This window comes from Augochlora pura, chromosome 6 (genome assembly GCF_028453695.1).
Source record: "Augochlora pura isolate Apur16 chromosome 6, APUR_v2.2.1, whole genome shotgun sequence".
Classification (NCBI taxonomy): domain Eukaryota; kingdom Metazoa; phylum Arthropoda; class Insecta; order Hymenoptera; family Halictidae; genus Augochlora; species Augochlora pura.
The window spans coordinates 9338574-9350864 of NC_135777.1; the positions used below are offsets into that span (position 1 = coordinate 9338574).

Here is a 12291-nt window from a genome sequence, read left to right on the forward strand (position 1 = left end):
TTCTGCTTGCTACCCTTCTAGTCTCCACTTGTCTGTAATCTCCCGAAACCTACTTCTATCGGCAAACGAGAAGACCCACAAGCTAATCGTCGCGAGGAGCATGGAAGATTGGTCGCCCGCACCACCTAATCACATCCCGTGTTCAGCGCATAACTTAGTCAATAATAATCAAAAGTCTGGAATCAAAATAAATTGGAAGCGGCTAGGTGGAGCGAGGGAACGATTCTCCTTGCCCCTCCTTGCATTTAGTTAATTCGTAGCGTTTCATTTTCTCGTTTTCCGATATTACCTTCAGGTTCTTAACATTGTACGTTAACATAGCCGTAAGATGTCAGTAAAATTTCTACAACTCGAATGATATCGCTACAAGCTGTAGATATGAAAGTGACACAGCACGATCGAAGCATGATAATTTTCACTTATGCTTCCTAAATATTGATCACATATTTAAGGCATGCATGATTTATCCGCGTGCACACACGATTATTTCGATGACACGCGGTTCCCGGTGATTCTTTCAAATGACAGGGATGATGAAATTGATTGATGTAAATGTAAGAAAACTATTTGTTAAGGTGCGCGCGGTGTCGTCCGAAATTGACTCGGCTTCGCGGTTGTAAGGCGCGAAGTTTTCCTGTATAGAATATACGGCACTCGACGCGGCACGGTAGTTTGACGATTTAACGAGGAACTACCTAGATATATTTAAGATATTGTTGCGTGTGTTCTCCCGGAGTTTCCTTGTGAGACTTTCGTTCGTATGTTAGCGGTGCGCCGAAGTATTGAGACCGATGTGTCTCCTTGAAGGTTTTGAAGAAGAGTGTCTGTTTTCGAATCGTTCGATCCTCGAACTCGGGATTCGTCTGGGGGTGTGGGCGTTTCTGCCTTTTGGGGGTTTCCTCGAGAATTGCATTTCGGTATGATAGAAGGGCACTGATTGGCCTTTGCCGATTGTTGTAGAGTACCAATCAGTGCCTTCTTTAACGCGGCGACATCCTCTTGTCGTACTGTGAGCGTGTTTCTTTGTATAGAATTTACAACGCCAAAAAGTGCTATGGGAATCGTCCAGGTCAGCCTACGACGGTTGTGGTACCGTCGCGTACACGGTTCGGGTGACCCTTCGGATTACCCGGTTTATAGCACGTCCCAGCTGTGGGCTTCGAAAATGCAATTAGGCATTTTCGAAGCCTCGTGGAAATAGGCTTGGAACAGTTCTCTTGGAAATCTTTAACTTTATGACACGTAATGGTTATTGAGAAAGGCGGTAATGAAATTAACATGATTCTGATTGCCAGATGTAGAAAAAGCCTTCTTCTAAAAAATAACCTTCCTCGCGTCCGTGTCATAAACCCCATCGGCAGAAATTCCAGGTGTTTCCGTCTTCGGGACGGAACACTATTTATTATACTAACTAATAACAAAAAAATAGAATTTACAAATGCTATTGATTCTGTGAATACTAGCAGTTGACTGCGATACTGCGAATAACTAACAGAGTAGAGTAATGGATAGGCTAATGAATCTCATGTAAAGTGTAATTTTGTTCTGATCGTTCGTCGAACTCATAATCTCCGAGGTAATCTCGGCGTGGGCGTGTATTAAAACATGGAACAAGCGGATTCGCAGATTACAATATTTCGGAAGAAGTAAGGGAAACGGTCGTCTTGAATTGATTGGTTAAAAGAAAAGCGTATAGTGAGGGAAAGTGACCGCCCCGAACTCATCGTCACCCGCAGGTAGTGCTCGTACCCTCGGGTGAGGCCCGCGAAGGATCCGCGTGTCCCAATGATAGACCGTGACCGACAATGAATCGTAAAAGGGCTTTGTGCGTTAGACAAAACACACTATTGCGAGTCTTGACAAAACATTGAAAGTTTATGGCCAGATGTGGGGTATATTGAAGGCAATAACGAACAATAGGTTAAGCGCCGGCCTTTTAGAGACATTGCCGGCCACGGATGCGTTGAGACTATTTTGAAGATTATGCTATGCGCGTGTTTTTATGACGGTAGTTATTGCTATAAAGAATGAGTTCGTCCTGCAACGGAACAGGGTGTATAGAATGGTAATGACGGTTGTAAAGACTAGTTCCGTCCTGTAACGGAACATATGATAAGCATGTAAAAGAATCATATAATATAACGTAAATATAAAGAAAATATGTGTATAGTACTTAGTAATTATAAATAATCATGTATTCATCAGAAGAATCCGAAGTTCATGCTTTAGGGATAAGTTAGAAGATAAGAGCGTTGGCTCTTGCATCTTGTGTTGGGGCGTCACGGCGTCGATCAGTAATAGCGACGAAGTATGACGATATAGGTGTGGACTGTATAAAATGTAGGCTTGGAATTTCACTCACTTTTTTATTTAGCCTACTATAATACACTTTGCTCTCAGGTTTAGGATTCTACTCTATTCGATTCTATATTCTATTTGATTCTATGGTCTACTCGATTCTACAGTCTAATTGATTCTATAGTTTTGATGTCGTACGAGCTTTTACGAAAGCTCGGTCGCAGGAGGAATTTGGTGGAAGTGGAAAAAATGTCTAAAGTGGGGAGCGGAAGAAACTCTGTGGTAGGGGGTGGTTTCGCAACGTTTGACAGGGATTTCCTCCAGGTCTGACTGTACCGTGAAAGTAGCTGCTCGCGGAATGGTCGCGAGCCTGCCTTGGGCCTTCAGGCCTCTGTCCGCGGAGCCCCTTTGGAAATCCCCGAGTTTTATGATGCCAGCGTTCGCTATTGAGACCGAGAACAAGAGATTGTAAACCGATTACCATGCGTCGCGCGAAATATTAAAATTACTTGATGGTTCGGTTCCTCAAAAATAGCCTTTTACCATTACTAGCATCATAAACTATAAATTGTCTTCATTGTTTGAAGATCGTCCTTGGGGCCCTATGCCCAGGACTCAACATCTTGTAATTGTTGCATCTGTCTCGAAGGGAATCGAGAGGCGTTGTTTGTTTATAATCGGCAGGACTCGAGTTATTGGTACGTGGAAATTGGTGCCATTAGAAGGGGGTCATTTTTGCTGTTGAGGGAAACGCGTTTACCTTATTTCTGCGAGAGTGTTAACATGAAAGACTTGACGGAAATCCTGTACCTTTCTCAGCAGTCTTCTTCCGAGCAACAGACAGTATGTATGCTTTTTCGTTTCAGTTTAGTTTAGTACTTTTTCACGAGACTCTGTAGCTTTCGGCGTTTTTTTTATTCTTTTAAAAGCAAAATCCAGATGTCGTTTCAGTTACAGTGATGTATGCTCCACTTTTTCCTCCCAGTTTCGCTTTTCACGCTATTTTTTTATTGTCTTTTTCAGTGATATGTTCTTCTTTTTTTAGTTTCACGAAATCCGATACTGTTATGGTTGTTAGAGAAATTTTTGTAGATAGTTCGGAAGTTCCTATAGAGATTCGAACCCAGGTCTTCTATATTTATAGCTCATCAGGCTCATAATTCAGTTTCTTGTATTAGACTATAGATTTTGATTGAAAATAAAAATTATCCAAGATAATTACACGCAACGTATGGTCTGATGAAAATTTCTTTCTTCTCGATGAAATCCATTCTCCTCAGTATTCTCGAACTCTAATAGCATTACAGTTTTGCATTTGATCCAGCCATTTTTCTTAAAAACGTATAAAATCCGCGGTACACTTACGTTCTCTCGATTCGTACATGTATAAGTATGTTTCACAAAAATCACAAGATCTTACAGCATTACATATATCAATCTACGAATTCTTCCAAGAATGCAGTGTAATCTGTGAATTTTATGTACGCGACTACATTTCTCATAATTATACTTAATATAATATCATACCTTTTTTAACCCGCAGATTATTATTTATTTATGGTACATACAAGTACAAAAAAGAACGCGTATTTTGATAAAAATTATTATCATGTTCACCGTAAAGAACCTTTTACCGGACGGTATAAATTTCCTTGCTTAAAAATTCCAAAAACGATGAATCAGAACGAAGATTCCCAGACCAGGCATCGGTAACTATAAAACTAATCCAGTGCCGCAATCCCGTGATTCTCAATTCCCGATCATCCTAAGGATCATCCCCAAAAAAGGTGACCACCTGTAGTCGGCCGCTCGTCACGCGTCGCTATACTTAATCCCAAAAGCTTTTTCAATCGAGTAATCTTCTCGCAGTTCGATCGATTCCGCGATTTTACGCGTCATGAGAGATTAATTCTAATTGTCCTGCAAGTCTCCTCTCGATTTGTTCCGGCGATGGTACGCTCGATGATTGTCCGGGCTGCTTATTATTTCATGGAATCGGCTTAGCGATTGTCGGTATACGACCGTGTTACAGAGTGTTTACGAACGTTTGATTTTCGATCACGTGGAATTCGTTTCAATGCGCGAAAATGATTTCGGATTGTTCGCGTCGGCTTTCTTCGGCGTTCTGTCGCGAAATTTCGGCAAATATCGCGACGGCGAAAGCGACGAGAAGATACGTCAAAATCAAGGAACTGTCTTCTTTTGTAATTTATTTATTTACTGTCGCAGTTGCATAATAGCAAACAGCGACCACTTGTGGAGTTACAATTGTAAGATTACACATGAATGTAATATACACTATGGTTTATATATTAGATTATCTGTATTAAACACCATGGCTTCAACGTTATCGTCTTAATCTAGTACGAACATTTTTTAATCGGGATTTAAATTGTGATTTATCCGTTTTTCGCTTGTTTTTCAACATTTCATCTTCAACTGTAAAACAAACATCCTCGCAGTACCTGATTTTTATCGGAAGTTGTTCAATTTTTACGCAACTTCGTCACTTTGACCCATTGCGTGCCATAAACGTGCGTAAACGCCGGGCATTCGAGGTGGAACATTTTGCCGAGTATACTGTCAAACTTGTCAACGCTCGCTACAACATGGCCATGCTTTTTTCTCCGCAGAATTTCGAATGTCACAGGACAAATATCTCGTTATTGGTAAATTATTGGCCGACTTCCAAGCGGTACGGTACACTTTACATCCCGGATTGTACCTTGGATCCCGGGTTTTAAGTGACAGACTGCGCACCGAGGATATTAGATTTTCGATGCTGAATCCTAAATTTTCTGTCCTCTACTGTGGATATTGGATTCTACTGGCTGCTACGCCGACTGTTCTGTATAATTCCTCCGCCACTTGCAGCTATGCAACAGAGAACGTTATTAATCAATTACTCGCGCACACGATCGGAGATATATCGTAAATATTTATCATAATGTATTCGAAATGATTAGTTAATTCGTGTAAATAGCTTTGCTTTTGTTGTTTCATAATGTTTCATAATCCATCCGACTTTTCTGTTTTATAATTAGACTGTGGATTTTATGCATTTACGCCAGAAATGTGTAACCGAAATACAGAACAGTGAAGTCATTCGAAGAATTTAAAAATTCTGTTACTTTGCGACGATGTTACTCTTCGAAAACAGTTAACCGATTGAGAAGCGTAATTAAAATTGAAAAATTAATTATTAAAATATTTATAATTAATAATTTAGTAATTAAAATAAGACACGGATATCTATACATTTTTTTAATATTATCATTGTTCGTGTAAAATTTCCGTAAAATTCGCAGTCTAATAGTCCACTCGCGGTCGCTGTTTTCATAATTTTTAATTATATCGATTATAAGTGTAGAGTACCACCTCTCACACGAGACGATATTGTCAAACAATGAGGCATAGCCGCTCCAACATTACCACTAGCCACTGTGACACTGTTTGGATCGTCTCCAAGATTGGCGATGTTGTTTTTGATCCATTCTAAACCAGCAATCACATCTTTTACGCCCTGGTTGCCAGGTGCAACATTGTGTTGTAAATTCAAGAGCCCTTCGAAATGTCAATACGATTCTCGCCAATTATTAATCTGAGTTGAATCGTTATTAAGCTAGTTTGCAAAATAAAATAAAATAAAATATTTATACATCAATTTATAAAATTCAATATCAATGTAATAAAAGATTTAGTAAGTAATCATGCTAATTGTAAGAAGGAAGCAGGAATACCTTTCGATAATTATTTTACGAGAATAATTCTACAAACTAACCGAAAATACACAATATGTAGTTCAGTGTACCGACGACAACGTCTTACGTAAGTAAATTATCAGACCTGAAGACTGCGTAGCTACCGGATCCTTCTATCAATGCACCGTAGCGCAACCACACCATGACTGGTTTACATCCACTCAGTGAATTAGTATAAACGTTAAGATACGGACAATCCTCGTCACCGACGATACAATGCTACCATGTTTCTTGTATGCATGCTGTGCCGGCACTTTCAGAAACCTGGTTGGGGATCTTAACCTTTTAGATACTACGCGCCACTATAGTGGCTTTCGCGAATGGCTCGTGCTTTACTCAATTGTTTTATTATTTATTAAAGCAAACAATTGAAGTGAAAGTGTGTATATACAATATATTAAGAAAAGAATATATGTTATTAGTACTATATGAACCGTTCAGTGCACACATCGACTAACTCCATAAAACAAAAAGTCGAGAAACGCGATGAAATGATGTACATTGATTTTTAAAATTCCTGTTATAACATAGATTCACATATATAATGTAGAATGAATAAATACAGATATAGCTTTCATTTAACGTATAATTTAATGTATAAAATTAATATTATTTAATGTATAAAATTAACAAGAAAGAATAGCCAAAAAAAAAATTTGCCGTTTAATGGTGTTAATCTTTATTATTCAGGAAAGTTATTATAAATATAAAAAGTTATGACTATACCAAGTGCTTTGACACTTAAATTTAAGATTTTTCAAAAAGAGGAGTTAATCGATGTGTGCACTGGACGGCTCATATATAGATATCCGGAAAAAATATATATTAAGAGAAAATCGTAATTTAGTTACGAAAAACTTTATTTGCGCAAAATCCTGCCGTATCTAAAAGGTTAAGGTATAATAACGCAAATCGAACTGCCGACAAAATTTGCCCATTACATAAAAGAAATAAGACACTATCAAGTAGATCCCTTTTTCATAATACTTTCTATGGTTCCCATGGTTATCCGTGGGTTTTATACAGAGAACTTTACTTCTGATTACTGTCTAATAATAGACATTTTTTAAAATAAAAACAATGATAATTCTATTATTATTGTACGAAAAATAAAACGATGACTCATAGAAGTATATTAAATTCAATGATTTCCAATTTCAAAGTACAACTGAATTTGGCGAACATTGCCTTAAATTGAAGTTCAGCAATAGGAGGGGCGGCGAGAGGTATCTTATGGAAAGCGATGTACGGGGTGGTCAGGACACCGTCGTGGAGAGCACCCCGTAGTTTCCCTCGCTTAATTGTAGTTATTGTCTTCTCCATCACTAATGTTATTAACTCGGAGAACGGTGTTCTATAGTTGGAGCGTCGTTTGCCTGATTAATGATAAGAAGCAATTGTGTATAATCGCGAAGATTAAAGCTGCGTTATGAGTTATTATCTTCTAGATTTCATTTAATTTATGACTTTTATATCTGTAGGCCTTGGCTAGGATTACATTTAAAAATTACAGGGATGAAGATTCTATTTGACACTATCGAATAAATATTCAAACGTATAAAGATTTATCTAAAGGATAAGAGATTCATGTATCGGATAAGGGATGATTCGAATAAGATACTTTATTTGAATCAGACTACGTTTGAATACGATTTTATTGGAATAAGAAATCATGAACAGGCTCCAAATGTCTGTTCCTATAAATATATTTTTACAAATTCAAGTATAAATGAAAACTGTCAATTATTCGCATTAGTATTCCAACCATCTTGCAACCTCTGTTTGAATAACTCATTCGAACGAAAAACTATGCGGATAGTCCATTAAATAGTTAATTATCAATAATTTATTCGTTCATTAATGTATTCGAATATCAAGTAATTAATACTTAATTAATGATTTATTCTAAACTAGAGTCTAACGTTTAATAAGTTTACGCTCTAAACTGTTACAATGTGTCGGTGGAAAAGTCGCGTTCTTTTCGCATGGAAATGTCGAGCGTGACCGGTTGGTTATCGGAGAATTATTACATGATTTTTGAGCGCGACAGTGTTTGTCTCGAACCCCGTGTATAGTTTTACCGTTATCGCATTAACACCCAAAGCCTGTATCCCGGAAATTGATACGAGTATTGGAAAAACATTTCGGCTGTGTTCGAAACGCACATGGATTAACGGTATTAATTGGCGTGATAGAGTAGAGAGAGAGGGAGAGGGAGAGAGAGAGAGAGAGAGAGAGAGAGAGAGAGAGAGAGAGGAAGAGAGAAAGAGAGAAAGAGAGTGAGGGAAAGAGTGAAATAGAGAGTGAGTGAAAGGGAGTGAGGGAAAACTGTTTATAAAAATAAACCGTTTGAAACAGTATCGGCGGAAGGAGCATTACGTCACGCGCCGGTATCAGTGTTATCGTTGTTGTTTTATTAAGCGGGCGTCGGGGATGAAACGAGGATCCTTAGCGCGGAATTTAGCTCGGCGTAGAAATTTTCATGGCGTGGTCCGCAAAAGTTTGGCATGGCGGAATAAGAGGAAGCCGGTGAGTCGTTAAGACAACTAATTAAATATTTTATAGCGAAAGCACGGAACTTCCCCTGTAAATTTTGCAGAGCCGAGAATCCCCGAGGCCCAGCGTGGAAATGCATGTTAGTAGACGGAAGCATAAATTTCAAACTATTTAAGATCGTGCCGACCAAATAAAGTAGCGTGTCGGAGCTGTTCCCTTTGCCGTAAAATTAGGATGTATTTCGTTTAATGAAGAGCACGTAGGAGGCGCCTTGATACGCGGGCCAGCATCCCGTTTACTTACACCGTCGCGTTAGTTTCACCCACTTTCCCCTCGGTTTCATATTTTTCCCGCCTACAGGTTAATTAATCCGGTTAAACAGTCGAGCTCCTGTGGTCCCGGAAGAATTCAAATGGAACTTTTTGCCTGCGCTGTGGTCACTGAAAATATTTGCCGGCTTCAGGCATATTTATTCTCGTCCTTACACTTTACAGTGATACGGATATTCCAGTTCCTCCTCTTTTATTTGATGTGCATTCAGCGGCTCGGCGGCGACCATAATACGAGTCGTTGAATGCGGAAATGGTGCAAGTCGAAAAAGGGTCGCTCGTCCACAAAACGATGAGTGAATTAAAAGTTCCGCGAAATGCAATAACATACGAAATTGTTACAACTCTTTTAAGCGGGCCAACTTCAAGCGTTAATTGATTACTTATATGTAAGGTCACATGATGTATTAAATTAAATGCGATTTAATAGTAATAATTAACATTTTGCGTAAAGATCCGCGGACTAAAGATAAGAACACATTAAAAATCTAATATATAATTAATCATCTTAGTTAACTGACTTATTTAATTCACTAGTTGTTCTATTATTAACAGAATGGACCGTTTACAATCGATGTTTTTTTTTTACTCTAAGTGTATCCAGACTTTCAACGGTAATGCTTTTTGGCCCATTTCGTTTATAAATTGATAATTTTATATAGAACACGTTGCAATTTAATATTCGGCGTATCATTTGATTTGTGGCCGACATTGGTTGACAATTCTTCATTTCGTGGACGAAATATTGTCCTGAGAATATCTATTTGCAACCAGATTTTGGTCGTGAATGATAAATGTGGTTTGAAGTGAGAATTTCAACCACGGTGGAATACTTGGGCGAGACTTTTTGTTAGAGACACGCGTGTCTGACTCGAGACGCTTGCTAAATAAGCTATTCATCATCGTACGGCGGCAACGCGACTGATTAAACAGTCTTTTGGCTTTGATCGCGCCATTTCAGAGCAATCCGAGTAATATCAGGCAGCGCACTCGTGCTCGCGGTTCCCGTATTCGCGGGACCGAACAATTAAAGACTTTACCGAATATTAAGCAAGATTCGTGGAAGACGTAACAGCGGTGCATCGCACGGCAACTATTTATTTATCATCAGCGGAGCGCGCTTGTCATATTCATGAATAATGTTGTTCTCCGTTTAGCTTATATAAATAGTCGGCGTCTGTTGACGTTGAAATTGTTAATTGATATCTTAGCGTTCGAGTACACGCGACCTCTGTTACCACTCGATTACAATTATAAATATTTAGGTTGGAACGTGTAATTATGTGGATAAGCATAAAATATGATAATACTAGTAATAGTAATAATTTTTTATTATTTCAATGACGTGTACGTTCTGTTACAGAGAATGTTTTAATAGCGAGATAATAGGTAATAACGGATAACAATAGCTAGAGTAAAACGATCAATATTAATATGGAAATTAGATAATAGATGTAATAATAAGAATGGGAGGAATAATTGTAAAAATTAGACTGCGGATCTTGTGCATATATAATAAAAACGAGCAGTTGAGAAAGCAAAACAGAGTGCAAAACACTACTAGAATAATTGAACAATTTGATTATAACATTTATGTCTATACATTTTCTGTTTATCGCGTGCGACGCACGAAATTTTTATTTTGCATAAAAATCAGCACTGTGGCAATATTGTAACAGAATATCAACGGTATGTAGTAAACAACGAGGATACCCAGCTCAAAATATTTTTCCCGTGTACGGAGGCGAAGCTAAACATCGTTTATTTGGTTTCTATAGCGGTTCTTTCGAACAATTTGAATACTCATAAATAAATATGGTATTGCGGTATTGAAATCTGTAAAGCACGAGGAAACTTTCGACAAAACCGAACGAAATTGTCGTTTCAACTTCATTATTATCAAAGCGCCGTCAGTGCGGACGAAGTTCCGCGACGCGTTTTTATTTTCGCAGATCGAACTGTGAAAACATGAGTTTTTACATGAATATTCACGACCTACTTGCAAAGAAGATTAAATTCGGTTTCAGGCCTGCACGGAACAAGTTGCTCGACTTCTATCAGGACACCCTCCTCGTTCTCTTTAAGCTCTGCCTCGTCATTTTATTACTCGCTTCGCTCTTGCGAATTTCTGTCCGCTAAAAATATCCAATTTTCGCGCGAGCACGGAAAAAATGATCTTAACACGAAGGTCGCTAAGATCATTTATTGGAATAGATCTTGAGTTTGCTTCTTCGGCCTCGTCGAGAAAATTACGGATATTTTACGAGAACGCGGTTGTTGGACGAGCAATTAAAGCGTGAACAAATTGTTCAGAATTCAGAATTATTGGGGTACAAATAATATTTTTATCAGTTGGCTTGCTTTGTCCGTGACGCGGAATTATTGGAGCACGAATAACAGTTTTGCCTGTGTTACAAGACGACAGCGTTTTCGGAATTACTTCTATTTGTTGAACGTGCTAGATTGCTCGGGGTATCTTCACTATTTAACAATTCAGTTTGTATAGCTTGACTCTGTGGAGAAATTGTTATGCATTATTGCGTCTATTGTTACGTAGTATCTGAGAATTAACTGAAATTCTCGCACGTTTCATTCGATTAACGTCTCTAGAGAGAGTACCTCAACGAATACGTTGAAAGAAGCTTCAAATTATAAGCACACTTAAACACTGCGATTAATATCGCAAAAGATCACGTTCAGTATGTTTTCGCAATGTTTCGAATCGGGTCCAATTTCGCCAACAACTAATCACGCAAAGAACAATAACGGTTAATGCTTCTAAACTAGAAGCATCGCGTAAGATCAATCTCATCGCCGCATTACGAAGATTGATACAGCCGTGATACAGGTATAGAGCTATCGCGTTACCTATGATAGAGCTGTAATTTCGCGAGTAGATACCACGATACCATGTCTCGACGTCGATGCCATTAACCGAATGTTAAACAGTTTCGTCGAAAATGGCTCGCCAAAGCGAACCGGTGAAACCGGCGCGGAACAGGCAGGAAACCCGTTCCAATTTTCTCGCTAACATAATTCGGGAAGAAAGCACTTTTGATCGTTTGACTGCAGGTCACCGTGAAACAAGATGGCTTGCTCTGTATGCGACACGAGCATAGCCATAATTGCAACGTTTTCCAGCGAATACCTTCGGGCGTCAACAGAGCGCTGCGATAATTTCCAGCAGTCGCTGAAAGCCATTGTACGCAATCAAAGGGTTAAGAAACGAACAAAGATGCCCGATGATGGACTAATTATGGTTGCGACAGAATTGTGAGCATGCGAAGAAGCATGCACTGCGCCATGAATTACTCATCCCAGTCGCGTTTGCCTTTTGAAACGCGGCGGCGCGCAGTGGTCCGGATTGGCGCAAGGTGTGCCGTGGCCCTATAACTCGTCATTCGTAA

The 12291-nt window shown here is 38.9% G+C and overlaps 1 protein-coding gene across 1 annotated transcript; it reads right to left on the minus strand.

The window, feature by feature from the left end:
* Positions 1–5656: 5656 nt before the first annotated feature.
* On the minus strand, positions 5657–7382 carry LOC144470942 (esterase FE4-like). The gene is made up of 3 exons (XM_078182545.1): positions 7248–7382; positions 6164–6278; positions 5657–5862 (listed from the first exon to the last, which is right to left on the minus strand). Exons 1-3 carry the CDS (start codon positions 7380–7382, stop codon positions 5657–5659), a joined length of 456 nt encoding a protein of 151 aa, XP_078038671.1.
* Positions 7383–12291: the final 4909 nt, after the last annotated feature.

Excerpts from the sequence above, each read along its gene's own strand:
- LOC144470942 (XM_078182545.1), bottom strand. The coding sequence starts at position 7,382 with ATGGAGAAGACAATAACTACAATTAAGCGAGGGAAACTACGGGGTGCT. Across the intron at positions 6,279-7,247 it reads TTGCTGAACTTCAATTTAAG|CATTGTATCGTCGGTGACGA; the intron begins GCAATGTTCGCC and ends GAAACATGGTAG. Across the intron at positions 5,863-6,163 it reads TGCATTGATAGAAGGATCCG|GGCTCTTGAATTTACAACAC; the intron begins GTAGCTACGCAG and ends GACATTTCGAAG.